The sequence below is a fragment of the Saccostrea cucullata genome, unplaced genomic scaffold (genome assembly GCF_032062105.1).
Source record: "Saccostrea cucullata isolate Sc308-1 unplaced genomic scaffold, CSIRO_AGI_Scuc_v1 ctg133, whole genome shotgun sequence".
Taxonomy (NCBI): domain Eukaryota; kingdom Metazoa; phylum Mollusca; class Bivalvia; order Ostreida; family Ostreidae; genus Saccostrea; species Saccostrea cuccullata.
In genome coordinates this window covers 185,425-207,679 of record NW_026935574.1, presented here as the reverse complement: position 1 = coordinate 207,679, position 22,255 = coordinate 185,425, and the positions used below count along the sequence as shown (strand labels likewise).

The 22,255-nt window shown below is 34.3% G+C and overlaps 2 protein-coding genes across 2 annotated transcripts; both read left to right on the top strand.

The window, feature by feature from the left end:
- Positions 1–787: 787 nt before the first annotated feature.
- Positions 788–4,428, top strand: LOC134243313 (ectonucleotide pyrophosphatase/phosphodiesterase family member 5-like). The gene is made up of 3 exons (XM_062725569.1): positions 788–1,487; positions 2,437–3,161; positions 3,835–4,428. The coding sequence occupies exons 1-3, from the start codon at positions 1,265–1,267 to the stop codon at positions 4,168–4,170; spliced, it is 1,284 nt and encodes a 427-aa protein (XP_062581553.1). The 5' UTR covers positions 788–1,264; the 3' UTR covers positions 4,171–4,428.
- On the top strand, positions 4,232–7,205 carry LOC134243312 (ectonucleotide pyrophosphatase/phosphodiesterase family member 5-like). The gene is made up of 4 exons (XM_062725568.1): positions 4,232–4,368; positions 4,613–5,192; positions 5,476–6,212; positions 6,543–7,205. The coding sequence occupies exons 2-4, from the start codon at positions 4,946–4,948 to the stop codon at positions 6,864–6,866; spliced, it is 1,308 nt and encodes a 435-aa protein (XP_062581552.1). The 5' UTR covers positions 4,232–4,368; positions 4,613–4,945; the 3' UTR covers positions 6,867–7,205.
- Positions 7,206–22,255: the final 15,050 nt, after the last annotated feature.

The window sequence follows — 22,255 nt, the reverse complement described above, 5'->3', positions numbered from 1 at the left end:
TACGAATATTGGAAATACAATAAAACAAATAAAAAGAATTATTGTAAAATGTGATTGTTGTGTGGTAAAATAACATTATTTTAATTTGTCATAAAGTAAACTGTACTTAATCGAACTAATGGTTATGTTACAGCTACAATTCAACAAAGGTGAAGTGTCACTATAAGTATTAAAACTTAAAGAACACTTGAAGTTGTTATAGATAGTATATATTTTATTTATTAACTAAAATGATCGCTGTTCTCACGGACATTTTCTCTTCGGTTCTTCTCAATACAAAAAGCAATATACAGGGTTAAATTTAATTTTAACTGAAATGTGAGATATCATCTAAACATTATTTATATATCTAAATTTATCTAGTTTTCTAAAGATTTCGCTTATGAAATAAAATATTGGGGCTATTGCGTACATTTTTCGGTGATTTTTCTATTAATGCAACATAAACTGCAAAAAGTGAGAGATAAGCGTCTAATCAGCAGATGACATAAAACTCCTTGAGAGCTGATAAATTACAGAACGGGGTCGTGCTTACGTCATCAGCGTGTGTGGCGCGCGGGAATCGCGCGGACAGATTCTCTTATAAGTGAGTTATTGATATGTCAATCTTTATCGATATTGGCCTCGTACTTACAACAAGATTAGCTTTTAGAATTTAATTTTTCAAAACTTTATTTACATTAAAACTCATTTTTGACAAGGTGCTAATTCCAAAGTTATTTCTGAAAAATAAATAGTTTTTTGGGAAATATAAAATATTTACGCGTATGTCGTGATAATTGACCAACTTTTGATACATATGCTGCCTTCTTACTTCTGCCAGGAAATGGATAATGTAGCCGTTTGCTAAGAGGAAAATGACCGGGTATATTAATAAGAGCGTCCATTAATACTGGGCAGGCGTTTGAACCAATGCCTATTTGTAACGGATGGGAACATTATCCAGAAGTGTGAACATTAATAAGGGGGATACACAGAGGAGGTTTTGGTGTTTTGTTGATGGAGTAATACAGATTGTTTATAAATGTTTATTTCGGTAATTGTGTTTCATGAGAAGGGGCACATGGTATTGAAAAACTGCGATCAGTAGAACGGATATATACATACCACAAATTGAGATCAGAAAGTGTTACAGGGAAGTAATTTGGAAGGTTTAGTCATTGTGATAACAATCCGTGGGATCGATCGGTGGATAGCCTGTACCGGTCACGCTGAACTCGGTCCTAATTCTCGGACTGGAATCGGAGAGTTATCTACCCTGGGTATGACGTCACTTGTATTCCGACTTCTGGTGCTGGTCACAGTCAGTGTGAAGGCACGCCGACATAAAGTCCTGCTTGTGTCGATGGACGGGTTCCGCTGGGATTATGTTAAAACCATCCCTACCCCTAACTTAGACCGCCTAGCAGGATTGGGGACGCGGGCAGAGTACATTAACAACACTTTCTGCACCAAGACTTTCCCCAGTCACTACAGTGTCGCCACAGGTAAGATAAAACTCACCTGTGTGTATCCCCAGAAATTGAATTCAATTAATGTCTCGTTCTCAATGATTTAAAACTACTACGCTGTATAAACATGATAAAGTAAAGGTGCATTTCTTAGGACATGTGTTGGATTTGACAGTTCTTTGAGTCACACAAACAACTTTATTAGGAATTCATTTTTATATGAATTTGAGGTATTCTTTGCACTTTTCTAATTCATTAACATTAATTTTTGTAAAGTAAATAACTGACGTAATAATAAAATGTTCGGAGAGATTGTGTACACTTTAACCTCTGCAAACTGTCATGCTGTCACGAATTAAAAAGGTTGTGCTAAAAAATATTTATCTCCTAAGCTTGTTCCCTCTACAAACGGATATCGGTTACGGTATTGTTTTCCCTTAAACTCCTTTTTGTGGGGGTGGGGAGTTGGGAGTGGAATACCTTTCGTAACCAAAAAAAGCAAAACATTTTAGATGAAGTCAACACTTTTTTCCGAATGTAAGTTTATTTCTTCCATATACTCAAGATTCTTCTATATCATAATACCTTTAATTCTTACCATATTGGCGCTCATGCTTAAGCTTTCATGGTTTGAATATGCGCTGGCAAAGTCATAATTAAATGACGGTGTACAATTTTTTTCGATCTATATTTTAGAAATTCAGTCAATCAAAAGTATTGTAAAATATGCAACTACGATTTTCTTTCTTAATTAGGATTACACTAATTAAATGTTAAAAGTCATTCGAAGCTTTAAAAATGTCTAATAAAACGAATAGCCTTAAATTACTTTGTTTTAAACGTTAATCTCTACTCATTCACAGATCCAAAATATCATTGTTGTAATAGTTTTATTGAGCTCTTTGGATAGATAACAAATGCGTTTATTTTATTTTACAAATTTTATTCTTTACTTTACTTAAACTGGACTACGTGTATGTTTTAGGTTTATACGAGGAAAGCCATGGAATTGTCGGAAATGTGATGTACGATCCCGAATTCAATGAAACGTTTACTCCTAGAACCCGTGAGTCAAAATGGTGGAATGGTGGCGAGCCAATATGGATCACAGCTGTACGAAACGGGTTGAAAAGTGCCACCTACTTTTGGCCCGGAAGCGAGGTAAAAATTCGCGGTCTCAGACCAACGAAGTATAAAAATTTTTCCAGTGTAGATGTCCAGAAACAGATCGATAATGTCACGGATTGGCTGATGGGCGACATCGACATAGCCGTTATGTACACCCCACAACCTGACAAAGCGGGGCACAAATTTGGACCCAATTCACAGGAACTAAGAGAAAAAGTACAGGAAATGGACAGAGTTGTGGGGTATCTCCTCGATAAGCTAGAGAAGAAAGAACTGACGTCTGTTGTGAACCTCGTTTTGACTAGCGATCACGGCATGACCGAAATAGATTTTCAAAAGAAAAGAATTGAAATAGCATCTTTGGTGAATCTAAGCGACATTGTAAGAAAATCCGACAAAGGGCCGCTTATGCACATCACCCCAGTGGAAGGCAAGCTAGAATCTGTTTACCAAGCTCTCAGTAAGAGTGACAAAATGACGGTTTACAAGAAAGAGGACATACCTGACTACTGGCACTATAAAAATCATAGACGGATAATGCCTATTCTCTGTGTGGCAAACGAAGGATGGTCTGTTCTATGGGTGAGCCACCTTAATGACTCTAAATTACATAGACGAGAACAATTAACAAATAGCTACTCCGAGTACTTTTTAAACACTGGTATCGATCCCGCGCTTTTCAACCGCACCAGTCAAAATTCCATCAGAGTATTTTCTGCGACCATTTGAAAAATAAATTAACTTTTGGGGAAAACATGACCCAGAAACCATAAAACTGAGAACAGGCAAGTCAAAATTTCAAATTTATAAAAGTTTTGAAATATTTTGGAAACAAAAACGGAATTTTCATAATGTTTTTATGCGGTTACGTCATGCACATATGTGTATATCTTGGTTTCGTTACAAACATAATTGAATTTTGATTTTAATTTCTTCCGAATATTTTCACAAAGGTCATAACCTTCATTTTGACATAGCCAATGTTGCGCCGACATTAGTTTGTATTAGATCCGTATGACTGAAAGAAAAGTGATCTTTATAGACTTTTTTTAAATGTGCTTGTAGTATTCAAAACATGTTATGTTGAACGCCAAATTGTATTTAAAACTATGATTAATGGTGTCGTTTTTTTTTTGGCAATCCTTGTCGTTGAAGGATTCAATTCATTTGTATATATTGATTTATCTTTATTTCAAAATATAATACTTGCATATCACATTATTGATATTATTTTAAAACTCTAATTTTTATTTAGGACAAAGATGACCTAATTAACAAGACTGATCGAGGAAATCATGGATACGATAATCAGCTGATGTCAATGAAACCTCTGTTCTTCGCAGTCGGTCCGGACATCCGAAAAAACCACACGAGTCCTCCATTTCTGTCAGTTGATATCTACTCACTTTTGTGTACGCTTCTGGAAATCAATCCCGCACCAAATAACGGAAGTTTGGAGCGCGTGCGCAACTTCATTGTAAAACCTAAACCACAGACAGCAAACCTCACTAACAATAGCATATATTTATATCCAAGTAGAGTTCTCTTGTCAATGGCTTTATTTGTTTTCCTAGTATGTAAACTTTCATAGATATAAAGAATTAATAGTCTAGCATAAACACAGATATAGTATTGCAGAAAATTGAAAAGTATTTGTTTCGAAAAACATTTTAGAATATTACCAAAAATTGTTGCACTGAAGATCCACCATTGTGACAATTCGGGGTATGGCTTATATGTGTCATGATACACGGTACGATATTTAGGACAGTTTTTACATATTGCTCAGGTAAATTATTGTGTTAGCATTGTTTTTGCATTAAGGAAAATGAAAGGGATATTATATAGAGTTTTATTCCTCTTTAAACTATTTTAGTAATTTAATTTATTGTTTTAGCTATACTGTTGATCTAATGTGTTTTCAACTAAGGCTTGCACAATATGACAGCTTTCAGATGATAAGAAAAAACACAAATATTGATTTTGTTGAAAATTTCGATCTTGAACATGAAGTGTGATAAATTTGCTTTCAGGTGTTGAAATTTCTCTACGTACAAAAGTTAGAAAATTATTCCAGAGAAGAAAAAAGATGCCAATTTTCCACTAAATGCAGACAGAGTATCTTACCTCTAAACATAACATCGTATAGAAAGCATAAGAAATTCACCATTAATATTAAGTTGGATGATGTACATAGTTGTTCATTTATCTGTTGAAGAAGTTACTTTCACTATCCTCTATACGGGACGATAAGACTAAGGTTAATTTGTTTAAGATATGAGAGCCACATACTTGATTCATCAAGTTTAAACAGTAAATCAAACACAAGTTCGTTTTATCAGTTTTATATCTTAGTCCTACCAATCATGGTGGCGATAGACAACGCTGCCCTGCAGATTTTTGTTCTATCTTTGCTGCATTCCGTAAGTGGAAATACCTCTAAATATGCACGGCAGGTTTTATTGGTTTCTATGGACGGTTTTAGATGGGATTATTTGAAGAAAACGCAAACTCCAAACTTTGACCGCATGGCACGATTGGGGACGCATGCGCTCTACATGAATAATACTTTCGTCACAAAAACATTCCCCAATCATTACACACTTGTTACAGGTAAGTGTTTTAGGATTAATATACATGTACATCTTCAACGTATCTTATAGATGAATATCTCATTTTAAAATATTACTTCTTGCAATTAATTAATATTCGAAATAAAATGGTCGAGAATTGCAGTCCATTATAAACTTTCTAGTAATTTACTCTTAAGATAGGATTCTCTTTGTTTTACATACAGCTGTATATTAAATATTTTTTATCACAATCTTATAATTCATCTCACAATATATTAGGAACTTAACCTATCTGATGATTAATGAATGTCTTACCCTTTCAGGATTGTATGAGGAGAGTCATGGAATTGTCAGTAACCACATGTATGACCCAGTCCTTAACGATACCTTTGGCTTCAAAAGCTTAGAGAGTGAGTGGTGGGACGGCGGGGAACCACTCTGGGTCACGGCTAGAAAGAACAACAGGACGAGCGCCACCTTCTATTGGCCCGGAAGCGAGGCCAAAATTCGCGGGTTCCGTCCGAACATTTGGTTACCTTACAATGAGAGTGTTCTTTTTCCCCCGCGGGTAGATCAGGTGATGGACTGGCTAGTGAACGACTCCATTGACTTTGTTACATTGTACTTCCATGAACCGGATAAAACAGGTCACAGATATGGACCTGACTCGGAACAGATTGTACAAAAGATCCAGGAAATGGACGGAATTCTGGGATATATCTTGGACAGCTTGGAGAAGAACTCTTTGACGGACAAGGTCAATCTTGTGCTGGTAAGTGACCATGGGATGACCGGTATTGACCTACAACAGAGGTTAATTGACATCTCGGAGGTGGTCGATATGGATGAGGACATTCTGTTCACGCTTGACAGCGGACCGGTCATGCAGATCAATCCCAGAAAGGATCCTCGTTACGTCATACAGAAAATACTTAACGCCTCCGTGCCACATCTAACTGTGTATCTGAAGGAAGAAATACCCGATAAATGGCATTATGGCAAGAATCGGAGGGTGATGCCGATCTTTGCAACAGCTGACGAGGGTTGGAGTATCGTGACGGTAGGTTGTTCCCTGAAATACTAGTTAGTGTAACTGTAGAGAGTAGATTAGCAGGCATTTTGCCTTAACGTTAGCTGTCCATGCGAGAAGTTAGTCCTCCCTCGCAACTGAACTCTAGAAAATTTACCGCCCATGCAAACCTTTGGTCAATAAGAACAACTGACAAAAGAATTTATAAAGATAAATATTAACGATGTTTAACTGAATCTCTGAGTCACAATTGTTAAACATAAAAATTGTGTCCTATCTTAATTGTTTACATGCGACAACTCAATGTTTGACTGTTACTTACAAATATTGCTGATACTAAATTATCAAATACCATTTCAGAATGCCACTCTTGCCAAAAGAATCACCGAGAAGGGAAATCATGGTTACGACAATGCTTTAATGAGTATGAAGCCTATATTTCTTGCCGTGGGTCCAAACATTCGTCAGAACTATCAGGTGCCGGTGTTTAAAAACGTGGATATCTACCCCTTAGTATGCGAACTTCTTCAGATCCAGCCCGCCCCCAACAACGGCAGCCTTGTACGAGTGAAGAGTTTAATCGTGTCCCAAGACAGTATCAGTAGTGCTCAGGAACCCAGAGTCTTCTCTGTTCTCATTTGGATCTCATTCTTTTGGAGCATAATTTGCAGTGATTTTTTTTAATGTTCTATGACACAGTAAAGATATAATAAGAACAAGTATCGTTAATAATTAGAAAAACTTATAAACATGTAACTAGTAATCTTCTTGTTTTCCTTGAATATAAGAACAAGATTTTGTTTAATTCAACTATTTTTCATTTTTTAGGTAGGAAAAATAACGTCGACTTGGTTCTGTTTTAGTAGAAGTTATTGTAACGAGGTCGAAACACGCAATTTTGCAAAACTGAATTAGGTTGGTAAAGCGTATACGGCGCGGATCTAAGAAACCTATTTCTAATTAGATTGAATATTTTGAAATGAAAAAAGAAAAATAACAATATCCCAAATTTTTATTTTATCAGGTGTTTTGTAAGTTTGATTTCTTAAAAAAGAATAAACGTGATGTATTTCAGTGAATAATAATCATGATTTTATAATCATTTTGAATACTGTAAATCAGTACATTTGGTAGGTTCCTAACTAGCAGAAAGTATAAATGTATATTTAAAAAAATCACAGTTCACTACATGAAAAGACTAAGAAGTTTATTTTCAGAACTGGTGTTTGAACAGGATAATATCTACATTGCATGTAAAACACAACAGGTATGCTACCTTGGGTTTAAAACATATAACAAGATATTGGGTAGTTTTTGATATGAGACCTACTAATTCGTAAAAGGAATCTGTCCGCCATTTTTGTTCCCGAGTCTCGCTACTCTGCAGACCCCTATAAATAGGGCAAAACTTAGTCACTGTTCAGTGTAATCAGTCGACACCGGTGTAGATGGACGTATGCTATACAGAACTCGATAGCGAGAATAATAACGTAATACTTCGTCTAATGCAGGAAAATAAAATACCAAATAAATTTACAATTATAGTTGTATAAGTCAGTGCAGGATACAAACAACTCAGATAAACGGAACTGCAATAAAATATAAACAAAGGTAATGCAAGATAACCAGCACGAACACGGATCGCCATTCCACGCCGATACCCGTGACAATAAAGCAGTCAGGTGTAACGAATGCGACTAGTATACCCTAGTATTGATGAATAATGCTATCGAAAATGGCGTATGTCCATTTAACATTACAAACAGGTTGGGGGGAAACGTAAATTCCGCTATAATAGTGTTATTTCACTATTATAGTGAAATTACGCTATATTTCCAGTCGTGCATACCCTCAATTTCACCCGATACCATGAAAGGCGTTTGAACCGCACGTCATGGTGGGTATTACAATGAACAAAAACTGTCATGCTTGCATGTTTTGAATTTTAATAAATTTTCTACCGTTGCGTTTGAAAATGCGAGCACTCTTTTTAGCTCACCTGAGCCGAAGGCTCAAGTGAGCTTTTCTGATCAAAATTTGTCCGTTGTCTGTCGTTGTCGTTGTAGTCGTTGTTGTCGTTGGCGTTGTCGTCGTCGTAAACTTTTCACATTTTCATCTTCTTCTCAAGAACCACAGGGCCAATTTCAACTAAACTTGCCACAAATTATCCTTGGGTGAAGGGGAATTTGTTCAAATGAAGGGCCACGCCCTTTTCCAAGGGGAGATAATCATAAATTTGAGAAAAATTAATAGCATTTTTAAAAATATCTTCTTCTCAAGAACCACTGGGCCAGGAAAGATGAAACTTATGTGGAATCATCCTTGGGTAGCGTAGATTCAAGTTTGTTCAAATCATAACCCCTGGGGGTAGGGTGGGGCCAAAATGGCCGATCAAAGTTTAACATAGGAGTATATAGGAAAAATCTTTTCAAATCTTCTTCTCAAGAACCACTGGGCCAGGAAAGATGAAACTCATGTGGAACCATCCTTGGGTAGCGTAGATTCAAGTTTGATCAAATCATGACCCCCGGGGCTAGGGTGGGGCCAAAATGACCGATCAAAATTTTACATACATGTAGGAATATATAGGAAAAATCTTTTAAAATCTTTTTCTCAAGTACCATTGAGACAGGAAAGATGAAACTGATGTGAAATTATTCTCAGGTAGTGTAGATTCAAGTTTGTTCAAATCATGACCCCCTGGGGTAGGGTGGGGCCAAAATGGCCGATCAAAGTTTTACATAGGAATATATAGGAAAAATTATTAAAAAATCTTCTTCTCAGGAACCACTGTGCCAGTAAAGATGAAACTCATGTGAAATTAGCCTCAGGTAGTGTAGATTCAAGTTTGTTCAAATCATGACCCCCGGGGGTAGGGTGGGGCCAAAATGGCCGATTAAAGTTTTACATAGGAATGTATAGGAAAAATCTTTTAAAATCTTTTTTCTCAAGTACCATTGAGACAGGAAAGATGTAACTTATGTGAAATTATCCAGAGCCATGATTAGTAGTACTAGTATTTATATTGAAGCATTCTCATGTAGTGTAGAATTAAATTTGTTCAAATCATGACCCCAAAGGGTAGGGCCACTATGGTGGATCAAATAAACGAAAAAATCCCAAGAACAGAAAAGCTATATTTAGTCATATTGGCGTGTAAGCATCCTCATGTATTGAAGATTTAAATTTGTTCAAATCATGGCCCTTTAGGATAGGGAGGGAAACACTGGGGAATCAAATTCAAATTATTACGAAATAATATATAGGAACAAAATGTTTAAAAAAGAAATCTTTTTATCAATAACAGCAAAGTCATATGCTGTATTGATATGAAGGCATTCTCAAATAGTAATAAAATTGAAGCCCCCCCCCCCTTCACCTCAGTAAACTTTTAGTTCTGATCTGATATGTGTTTTTTCCTAGCTGATGTGCTCAGGTGAGCGATGTGGCCCCTGGGCCTCTTGTTTTAACGGAAGTTGCATTTTTAACATAGCAACCGATGTTTCAATGTTTCAATTTCATTGTCATTTCTCATCAAGTTATTTGATAATTTTTGACTATATACTCGTAAAAAGAGTTTTAAAAAGGTATTACATATATATAAAAGGAAATTTTGATTTTCCGGTCGCATCATAATGACGTGGTGTATAAAGTGCATGGTTAATAAAAAAACTCTTCAACTCGTAAAAATTGTTTTGAATATGTTATAGCTGCGAATGCTGCCAATGATACAAGAATAATTTCGTTTTCACATTTTGCACAGTGCCTTGCAGCATAGCCTATTTTGCAGAAAACATAGGAATTATCACGTGCATGATCAAGATCCAGGGTGCACGTGGTTCGGTCATTTTTATTTCAGACTGTCTTCAAAGCAATACAAATAATTTTTTTTTAAATAAGTACGGATATACATATTTTAATGCATTTGCTCATCAGATATATATTCATCGATGTAATAAAGTCCATAGGAGTCTGAAGCAAATTGAAAGGGTGGCTAATTGAAAGTGGGGGGGGGGGTTAAACCAGCAAAAAAGATAAACCCCAATTTTCAATACAAAGAAAATGTCTATCCTTGCAAGGAAGTGGGGGGGGGGGGGGCTAGGCGCCCCTAGCACCCTCCGGTTCTGACGCCTATGAAGTCTATGATAAAAGAATTGATTGTAAATGAAAATATACGCTTTTCAAGATTCTACTTCAGCTTTGAATATCTTGCACTTCCATTGCATGGATTTGCTTTCAGAATTGTGAAAGTACTTTTTCAAATGCTAAATTGTTTGCGGCTAATTTGATGTTTTACAACAATTTTTAATTGTGGAAAATATAAATTGAGTCGAAGATATTTTAGACACTTCTTATGCTGAGCAGTGATGATTTGTTATTTGAAGTTTCCTTGTAGTTTAAACAATAATACAATGGCATAAATCTAAAAGTCTGAAAAATTAATACTTTTAGTGTGATTTTTTGCTATATATACTTTCATTTCATATGAATATAATTAGATATGAATATTAAAAAAAAAAAAAAAAAACTATAGCTATTTCTCTCAGATTTTAAAGTTAAATCATTTTTGCCTAAGTGCATAACCATAAAATGTTAAATAAGATACATTTGTGCGGAGTTAAAAAGATTGTTGAATTATAATTATTTGAACATGTGTTATAATAAAGTTACAGACACTCTTGTTAAATATTACCGACACCGAAATAAATTTCTTTTTTTCTGAAATAAACAATTAACCAGCCGATATTGAAAAGTAGATATATTTTCTGGGATCATTTATATGTAATTTTTGGATTATTTATTATAAATTGATTTTGTTAAGAGAAAAGATATCGAGTTTATCAATACACTCTTTTTCATGTTAGCTATAATGGGTCTTTCCGTTTACCATAACGGGCCTCCATACCCGTAACCATGCAGACAGAAATAATCTTTTTCTTGTTTAATTCAATAAACCCTTTCCAGTTTAAGTTGACGATTGTAAAAACATTAATTTGTGCACATTAATGCGCAATAAGTGAGATTCAAACAGGCTTATATATCCCCGCAATCATCCGTTGCTATGTTAAAAATGCAACTTCCGTTAAAAAAAAAGAGTGCTCGCATTTTCAAACGCAACGGTAGAAAATTTATTAAAATTCAAAACATGCAAGCATGACAGTTTTTGTTCATTGTAATACCCACCATGACGTGCGGTTCAAACGCCTTGCATGGTATCGGGTGAAATTGAGGGTATCCACGACTGGAAATATAGCGTAATTTCACTATAATAGTGAAATACCACTATTATAGCGGAATTTATGTTTCCCCCTAACCTGACAAAATAGGAACGGAGCAAACACGGACCTCCAAAACATCAGAGGTGAGATCAGGTACCATGGAGGAGTGAGCATCCCTATCGACCGGCCACACCCGCCGTGTGCTCCATATCATGATCGGGAAATTACGGGAAAAATCCTTGTATGATTAAAACTCCTTGGATAATTAACTCAGTTAAAATCAGAATGAAACTGTCGATAAACATATGGCTTAATAATAAATTTTATTTGCTGACAAGGTCAATGTATCGACCATAGACCTTACTAAATGATGACTTTAAACGAGACTACTGACATTATTGCTTATTCAACCTGTTTGTCAGTAATCTCGTTTAAGAAATTGTTCATACGTCAAACATGCTCTCTTGCGTCTCGAATCAACTGAGAGATATGGACTCCGTATGCAGGTGATCAAGGTATATTACTTTATAAGTAAGGGGAAATGACGATTAAAAAGTAAAGTCATCACGTTTATCATAAAGCTTTATGGTTAGATAACCATTAATGTTATTTTTGTAGTAAAAGATCCAAATATGAAAGAGATGAGATGTGTCAGACTCTGTGGTATCTTTTATTTCAAGCTCACCGGAAAATATCTTGTCGACATAAGAATGAAAATAACCATTATTTATTTACAATGCGTAATCAATATACATGTATCTAAATGTCGAGTTAAAGGTCACAGCAAGTGTTTTCTTTTCACGTAAAAGATTTTGAACAAATTCTCTTCATACTAGAGAAACACCGACATCTTACGAACGAACGTAACCAAAAACGGGGATCAGTCATTATAGTTTATTGTTTTCATGGTTGGATTATTTATTTCTTCAATTTTATTGTGATTTTGATAGAAAAATTCCCCGCAAGATACCTCAAATCCACATCTTGTCGTGGTCAATACCGTGACGCTACAATACATTTCAATGGACATTTAAACGAGCAAAGGGGCTCGAGAAGGGGAATGAAAGGAACATTTAAAAAATGTCATTCTGTGGCATGAACTTAAAAAAAGTATGTGCGGATCTAGTAGTGGTCGAAAGGGGGGGGGGGGGTGACTTTACGAAGGGCTGTCGGGACAATAAGAATTTATGGTCTAAAATTGAATTGCAAAAACCCCAAAACTGTAAAGAATTTCTTGTTCAAAATACTTTATATGCTGCGAAAAATAAAATTAATATGGCTTTGACACACAGGTATTATAGCCATATTATAAATCCAGGAGGATGCCTGTTCGTAATTTATCGGTTGATAAAGGTTCTTCTTACAAACTGTTAACATGTATTATAAAAATGTTCATATAATTCTCACGGGTGCTAGTAGACTGGACACCCCCCCCCCTTAACATTCCAGACCCAAAGCTAAATTTTAATTTCACTGTAAAAGTCCAAAGGCTTCTCGAGATATTGCTCAAAACAATAGTGTAACAGACGGACAGAATTATAAGACGAACGGGCAGACCGAAATTTATATATCCATCTTTCGGGGGTGGGGCGGGGGGGGGGGGGGGGGGTGGGGGCTCGGCGCAAAATTGGAAGTTCAGTGAATTGTGCTTTTGACATAATTTAAGATATATGAGAACAAGTTCCATATTAGCATGCCATGATAGAACCTATGCCCCCCCCCCCCCTCCCCCTAGAATATATATAAATCCGGGTCCAAAGATATTTTTGGGCTTTCTTTCATTTATAACATTTACAATTTACAATATACAAAATTGATACCTGCAGTTAAAAAGTCAGAGGTGATTTAAGATACTTAAAAAAATAAAAAGTGAATTCCATGTACTTTTGGATTTTTCATATGAAATACATTGTAAATATGTATTAGACGGTTAATTTATGAAAGAAGACAAATATGAATATCTTGGGACCCGGTATCTATATTAGAGGTGGGTGGGGAAGTTGTTTGGTCTACAGGCACTTGTGATGAGCATATGTGTGCACATATTTTTGAAAGATGCCATGACAACTGAGTGACAACTACGTTTTCATATTATTCACACTTTTAAAAGTCCGTATACTAGTATATTATTGTCGGTATTCTGGAATCAATCTTTTTTTTTTTTTGTTTTACAACAGGATGGTGAATATATATTTTTCCTAACAAATGAAGCAAGTTATAATTTCCGTTATTGTTTCTATTTGTACATTGGACCTTCGGTCAAAATAACTCTGTTTGCACTGTGGTCAAAAGTATAAAGTGTATCTTCTAATTTTATATTTTGAAGAATAATGCATGGTAAACAAACAATGACATAGTGAAGCATAACTTTAAGACAAAGAAAAGAACTCTACTAAGAAAAAAATAAATCATGCACCCTACATAATTGCGAGGAATTAGGGATAACCCCCCCCCCCTAATGAAGTCGATAAATAAACAATGTAATATATCGGTATTATAGAAAACTTGTGCCCCTTCAATAAAAAAAATCATTTTGTCTTCCAAAGGAATTGTTTGATAGTGTCTATAAACTTTTGGTTGCCCCCCACCTCCCCAACTGAAATTGCTTGCTTTAGGCCTGTTACCTATATAAAAAATAAAAACAGTCCAAGATAATTTAGTTAAGATCACCATTTAACTGTTTAATACATACATGTAAGAAGATACTGTCTACCATGAATGCTCGTTTACTGTATTTCTTTGAAGTGATATTTTAATAAATTTTGAAAAGAATCTCTCTCTCTCTTTTTCTCTCTCTCTTTCTCTCTCTCTCAATACAAGACACTTTTTAAAGCGCACAACCTATTTACTTGAGTGCACGGATTTATTTTTTTTAAGCTGTAAAAAGTAACCTTTCCCAATATGAACAAGGCGCACAGAGTAGTTTGTATGAGTATATGTTTAATCATTGACGCATGACAAACGTGTTTCCTAATCCGTCTAAAGTATTATGGTGTATTTTCTTCTATTTGTTCCTTTTCTAGAACATTGTGATTACAAAAAATTTTACATGAGCAATTTTCAAATACAAAGTGGTTAAAACACTATCCGTTCTATTTTACACATATATACTTATTTCTTTCGATTTTAAACTTTATATGGGTACAATCACTGGTCCCGAGAAAACTATCGAGATACGGGTAGTTAGGGAGAGTTATATTGTTCGTAAGATGTCGGTGTTTCTCTATTAGAGAAACACCGACATCTTACGAACGAACGTAACCAAAAACGGGGATCAGTCATTATAGTTTATTGTTTTCATGGTTGGATTATTTATTTCTTCAATTTTATTGTGATTTTGATAGAAAAATTCCCCGCAAGATACCTCAAATCCACATCTTGTCGTGGTCAATACCGTGACGCTACAATACATTTCAATGGACATTTAAACGAGCAAAGGGGCTCGAGAAGGGGAATGAAAGGAACATTTAAAAAATGTCATTCTGTGGCATGAACTTAAAAAAAGTATGTGCGGATCTAGTAGTGGTCGAAAGGGGGGGGGGGGTGACTTTACGAAGGGCTGTCGGGACAATAAGAATTTATGGTCTAAAATTGAATTGCAAAAACCCCAAAACTGTAAAGAATTTCTTGTTCAAAATACTTTATATGCTGCGAAAAATAAAATTAATATGGCTTTGACACACAGGTATTATAGCCATATTATAAATCCAGGAGGATGCCTGTTCGTAATTTATCGGTTGATAAAGGTTCTTCTTACAAACTGTTAACATGTATTATAAAAATGTTCATATAATTCTCACGGGTGCTAGTAGACTGGACACCCCCCCCCTTAACATTCCAGACCCAAAGCTAAATTTTAATTTCACTGTAAAAGTCCAAAGGCTTCTCGAGATATTGCTCAAAACAATAGTGTAACAGACGGACAGAATTATAAGACGAACGGGCAGACCGAAATTTATATATCCATCTTTCGGGGGTGGGGCGGGGGGGGGGGGGGGGGGTGGGGGCTCGGCGCAAAATTGGAAGTTCAGTGAATTGTGCTTTTGACATAATTTAAGATATATGAGAACAAGTTCCATATTAGCATGCCATGATAGAACCTATGCCCCCCCCCCTCCCCCTAGAATATATATAAATCCGGGTCCAAAGATATTTTTGGGCTTTCTTTCATTTATAACATTTACAATTTACAATATACAAAATTGATACCTGCAGTTAAAAAGTCAGAGGTGATTTAAGATACTTAAAAAAATAAAAAGTGAATTCCATGTACTTTTGGATTTTTCATATGAAATACATTGTAAATATGTATTAGACGGTTAATTTATGAAAGAAGACAAATATGAATATCTTGGGACCCGGTATCTATATTAGAGGTGGGTGGGGAAGTTGTTTGGTCTACAGGCACTTGTGATGAGCATATGTGTGCACATATTTTTGAAAGATGCCATGACAACTAAGTGACAACTACGTTTTCATATTATTCACACTTTTAAAAGTCCGTATACTAGTATATTATTGTCGGTATTCTGGAATCAATCTTTTTTTTTTTTTTGTTTTACAACAGGATGGTGAATATATATTTTTCCTAACAAATGAAGCAAGTTATAATTTCCGTTATTGTTTCTATTTGTACATTGGACCTTCGGTCAAAATAACTCTGTTTGCACTGTGGTCAAAAGTATAAAGTGTATCTTCTAATTTTATATTTTGAAGAATAATGCATGGTAAACAAACAATGACATAGTGAAGCATAACTTTAAGACAAAGAAAAGAACTCTACTAAGAAAAAAATAAATCATGCACCCTACATAATTGCGAGGAATTAGGGATAACCCCCCCCCCCCCCTAATGAAGTCGATAAATAAACAATGTAATATATCGGTATTATAGAAAACTTGTGCCCCTTCAATAAAAAAAATCATTTTGTCTTCCAAAGGAATTGTTTGATAGTGTCTATAAACTTTTGGTTGCCCCCCACCTCCCAACTGAAATTGCTTGCTTTAGGCCTGTTACCTATATAAAAAATAAAAACAGTCCAAGATAATTTAGTTAAGATCACCATTTAACTGTTTAATACATACATGTAAGAAGATACTGTCTACCATGAATGCTCGTTTACTGTATTTCTTTGAAGTGATATTTTAATAAATTTTGAAAAGAATCTCTCTCTCTCTTTTTCTCTCTCTCTTTCTCTCTCTCTCAATACAAGACACTTTTTAAAGCGCACAACCTATTTACTTGAGTGCACGGATTTATTTTTTTTAAGCTGTAAAAAGTAACCTTTCCCAATATGAACAAGGCGCACAGAGTAGTTTGTATGAGTTATGTTTAATCATTGACGCATGACAAACGTGTTTCCTAATCCGTCTAAAGTATTATGGTGTATTTTCTTCTATTTGTTCCTTTTCTAGAACATTGTGATTACAAAAAATTTTACATGAGCAATTTTCAAATACAAAGTGGTTAAAACACTATCCGTTCTATTTTACACATATACTTATGTTTTCCGATTTTAAACTTTATATGGGTACAATCACTGGTCCCGAGAAAACTATCGAGATACGGGAAGTTAGGGAGAGTTACGTTCGTTCGTAAGATGTCGGTGTTTATTAAGGACATACGCAACGTACCTCACCTAGTGATAATTTTTCAAGATATTCTAAATTTAAACTTACAATACCATGACATGTTCTTAGACAAAAAAAATCAGCATGCGTTACTAGGGGTTTTGAAAAATCTCAGATTGTGAAAATTTTTGCATTATTCAAAGAAAAATGCACAAAAATTACAAAACATGAATTCCAGATTTTTTTCATCAAAAATTGTTTTAGAAGAGGTGTACAAATCCATATATAGACATTAAAAGTATTGCACATATGTCCTTCATTTAGTGGAACTCTTCAACTCCAGGGAAGAACCCAATAAAGTTCAAACTACATTGCGTATGACCTTAATACAAAAATAGGTCTGCTAATAAAGGGGGATTCCAATAGATTGTTGGAAAACCTGGGGCCCGTTTCACAAAGCTTACTTAGGACTAAGTTATATCTTAGGAAAGAACTTTTTCCTAAGTTCATTACTTATCCGTTTCACTAACCTCGTCTTATCTTAGGATATTCTTAAGTTATGTCGTAACTTTAGGACAGGTAAATCGATGACTTAGGAAGAAACTAAATATTGCGACTGCATATCCAAGATTTCTTATAGAGAGAGAGACTGTGTTCGGGGAGAGAAAATCCAATGGACTACTAGTAAATGAATGATTGTGTTCTCTCAAGGTTAAAACTGCTTTACTTTGCATGGAATTACTAGGATTTCAATAATAATTTTTCATGGCAAACATGTGTCAAAATGTGTCCAAGGTATATAAAAATGTCCGTTCATTTGGGCCACTGGAGCTAGCGAAGTAGATGGTACACATGCTGTAATAATTCCCCATCATTTGAAGATCACGCCTTTATAAACAAAAAAAGCGCATGTTTTGATCCAATATTATACATGCATGCATACATTATGTTTTTATCTACATGTACATGTATATTTATTATACTCCCGCTTGAAAAGCGGGAGGGTATATAGTAATCGGTACGTCCGTCCGTCTGTTACGCTTTGGGGTGCCCATCTCTTATCCGCAACTCCTCTCATACAACTGAATGAATTTTTTTATATATCTATTACTAGTATTTTAATCGATATTAAATTAGAATTTGAAAAATGATATTTTAGATATATGGAAACACTTGTTCACTTTCGAGAAGTACGTGATTCTTGATGAACCTCCAACCAAGCTCCGGATATATATCAGTAGATGTTTCTCCCAAAATGGTTCGGTTGCATCTGATCTTTAGGACGTTTATTATTGAGGGGACCCAAGCATAACGCAGTTTTGTTTTCTTCTATAGTATTCTATACATCGGTAAAATTATTATTACCCCCTTCCCGTGCTCCTCCAGTTCCTACGTCCATAAGATTACAACCAGTTTTCCTCAGGTTTTTAATTTTGTGAATTTTTTAACTGGCATGGCATCCTTATTATATAATATATTGATATATGATATATTATGTGTGAGGAAGCTTTATATCCAGTACAAACAACTAACGTAGAGTAGTCATTGGCAAACAATTTTTTTTAACAAATGCCCTCCTATATGTTCGCTATGCGAAGCAATCATTTTTGAATTTCATTTAATAATTGACAAGTAGAAAAGTATAGTAAAAAACAATACCTTGGATCGATACCTTATAAAGATCAAATTTTAAAAAAAGTAAACGTATAATACGTAGGACCATGTTTAAAAAAATAAAAATATGTGCCCGGAAGGGAAGAGAGCTTGAAAGGGTTTGTAAGTGAATCCTTAGTTCTAGCAGCAAACTTAGCTAAGTTAAAACTTCTGTCCAAGTCCTTTGAAAGTACGCGCAATTCCCCATCCTCCCGCCCCTCCCTTTTTGAAGCTAAAAATATTTATAACCATACTGACATACTAAGAGTTGTAGATAGAGCGGCGAAATTATTTCATTAGTCAATATAGAGGCACAACTTAAGAACTGACTTAGGAAAATTTTAAGATAAGATTGTTTCGTGAAACAGCTGTGACAAATCTTAGGAACTTCCTAAGTTATAACTTAGGCATATCTTAAGTTATGTCTTACGACATATCTTAGGAAACGTTTGTGAAACAGGCCCCTGGTCTCCAAAAAAACTACATAGATATTGTCAATCAGAAACTCAAGCATGTTTTAATATCAACTTCAGAGTACATGTACATATGTGCGTACAATCAGAAAGTTTTTAACAAAATAATTTTGCAAATGTGCAATGACCAGGTAAGTAAATTTACGAGTTCCATTTTTATTGAAAAGCAGCTGTCAATAATATAGAAAATCCTGGACTTTAAGAACTACCAACGATAGTATTGTTCTCCCGCCTACCTCTAAGTCAATTCTCAAAAGTTAACATATTCGAATGATTTTCAAAAATTTTATAGATATTTATATGAATTTTCATAAAATGTTACTTATTTGGGATACCAAAGAGAGATAACTCTATAATTTTGGTAAAACTTGTGTTTTTCACTATAGAAATCAACGGAAAATATTTTAAAAACATCTTTCTCCACCGTGAAACAAAATTCCTTTTTACAGGTAATATGGACTGTCATTTTACAAATTTATGCCAAAGTTTTTTGTGTTTCACGGGGGGGAACATATGTTTATAGACAAAAAACGGAAAAAAAAATGCTGATTTTTCACAAATTTTAACGCTATTAAATACTAAACTAACTAAATAATTGTATTTTATTAATTAATATATGTTTTATTTATTTGTTTCATTGGAACGAAATTTTTAAAACAACTCGTGATTCAGAAAAGATATGACATATATTTTATGTTTTATTTATTTGCGTAAAACATAAGACTATTTCAAAATATATGGTGATTCTAGAAAGTTCGATTTCACTAGAAAATATCGTCTAACCCCCTTTTTCAAGAGCTGGAATTAATGAAAATTTACTATCTAGCGCTGGAATTAAGATGATTAATCAATTACCATAGAACTGTTCTTTGTATTAAACAAAGATTTAATGGCCAAATTGCCATAAATTATGGCAAGTCAAACGTTGCATTATTCGATTTTTTCCATTTGTATTGTAAAAGTTTCCATTTGTATTGTATAATTTTTATTTGTATTTTATAATTTTCAATTTGTATTGTATAATTTTTCATTTGCATTATATATTTTTAATTTGCATTATATATTTGTCATTTGCATTGTATCGTTTTTCATTTGCATTGTATATTTTTTATTTATATTTAAAAAAATCATTTATATTCTATATTTTCCATTTGCATTGTATAATTTTTCATTTGCATTGTATAATTTTTCATTTGCATTGTATGATTTTTCATTTATATTGTAAAAGAAATCATTTGTCTTGTATAATTTTTTTTATTTGTATTCTATATTTTCCATTTGTATTGTAAAATTTTTCATTTGCATTGTATTCGAGGGATTGTTTATTTTGGTTTGTTACGAAGGATTTCATTGGTTTAATCTAATCATATATCGGATTTGGTAATACCCAAGATGTTCGGGAAGTTAACATGTGTTACTAGTATCTAGTCTTATTGATTGATTGTATGTCTGTAGTTTATGTCCCTCTCGAAAATTTTTCACTCATATGTTTAGCTTAGACAAGCTTAGACAGAGCGTTGTTAATGTGATGTCCTACGCACAGGCACCTGAGGTATGGATAATACCCCCCTTTTTTAATGAAAAAAAAATGTAAGAGTGTATAATATCTCAAAAATATAAAATTTCCCCGTCAAACACATCTATATGTCGTTATATGCAAGCAGATTGTATTTTTTCGCACGTTTAAAGAATGGCCCTATTCGGTATAATAAAAATACACAAGGTAAGAAACCAAAGTTGTAAACAAACGGGGGACCCCTGCTTCGAGACAGATGACTAAGGTAATAATTAGTGTTACCTATCATAATTTTGCAAGCTTTCTGTCTTGGAAATGTACTTTTACTCTTTAACCTAAACCCCGCTTTTAGCGTTTGATATGCCGTAATCGGACGATTTATTAATCGGATACATAAAATTTGCTCCATTGGCAGCTTTGGAGGAGGTTTTGGAGTCGCACTTCTGTTTCGCCTTATCTGATTGGTTAATTGTAATACAGTTTAAATATCTAACCAATCAGATAAGGCGAAACATTTTTCATTAAAAAAAGGGGGTATTATCCATACTTCAGGTGCCTGTGGACCCGGTTTGCAGTGAGAAGCTATGAGCATAACTTGGCAAAACTAAATGCATTTTCTTTGTTTTAATATCTCTACAGACCAGTAATTCAACTAACTTTTTTCTGTGAAAAAAATGCTCCTTGCACTGAATGCTCAATGATCCTTGTGTCGCGGGTTCGAATCCCATTGTGGGACGTAGAGACCGGTCCTTCGGATGAGACCGTATAAACAGAGGTCCCGTGTCGCAGTAGGTGCTGGCACGAAAATGATCCCTCCCTGCTCATTGGCCCTAAGTGCCGAGTATAGGACAAAATTTGCAGCTCTCCACCGGCAAGTGGTGGCGTCATGAAAAATTATACAATGCAAATGAAAAGTTATACAATGCAAATGGAAAATATAGAATACAAATGAAAAATTATACAATACAAATGATTTTTTAACAATATAAATGAAAAATATACAATGCAAATGAAAAATTATACAATAAAAATGGCAAATATATAATGCAAATGAAAAAATTATACAATACAAATGAAAATTATAGAATACAAATGGAAAATTATACAATACAAATGGAAAATTATACAATACAAGTAAAATTATACAATACAAATGAAAAATTATACAATACAAAAGGAAAATTATAGAATTCAAATAAAAACTATACAATACAAATGGAAAATTTTACAATACAAATGAAAAAGATCGAATATTGCAACGTTTGACTTGCCATACATGAATATTGAATTTAATGGGTGCAAAATGTAGGCAGGAATCAAGAGTTAGAGTTCGTAGTTCTTTGCCGTGGGGAGAAGTTGTAAATAAAGTTGAATAGTCTAAGTTTTTATGGTGTTAACTTTGGTAAAATTTTGTGATTTCAAATGTTCCAAAAGTTCCTTGGAATTTTTAAGTATCCACATTTGATTTAAACCACTTCTTTTATTTTGTTGAACAGTACTCTTGAAGTTTTTCTTATACTATTGTTAATATATTTGTGCGGAGTAAAGAAAGATGCTTGGTAGTACAATTAACCTATCAGGACAGCCGTATTTTGTTATTCTAATAAAATACTGTATTCTGACATCCATCCAGAATTTAATA

Bases quoted from the DNA above. Each gene is read 5' to 3' on its own strand.
- LOC134243313 (XM_062725569.1), top strand. From the start codon at position 1,265: ATGACGTCACTTGTATTCCGACTTCTGGTGCTGGTCACAGTCAGTGTG. The intron at 1,488-2,436 runs GTAAGATAAAAC...TGTATGTTTTAG, and splicing joins TCACTACAGTGTCGCCACAG to GTTTATACGAGGAAAGCCAT. The intron at 3,162-3,834 runs GTGAGCCACCTT...ATTTTTATTTAG, and splicing joins AAGGATGGTCTGTTCTATGG to GACAAAGATGACCTAATTAA.
- LOC134243312 (XM_062725568.1), top strand. From the start codon at position 4,946: ATGGTGGCGATAGACAACGCTGCCCTGCAGATTTTTGTTCTATCTTTG. The intron at 5,193-5,475 runs GTAAGTGTTTTA...TTACCCTTTCAG, and splicing joins TCATTACACACTTGTTACAG to GATTGTATGAGGAGAGTCAT. The intron at 6,213-6,542 runs GTAGGTTGTTCC...ATACCATTTCAG, and splicing joins AGGGTTGGAGTATCGTGACG to AATGCCACTCTTGCCAAAAG.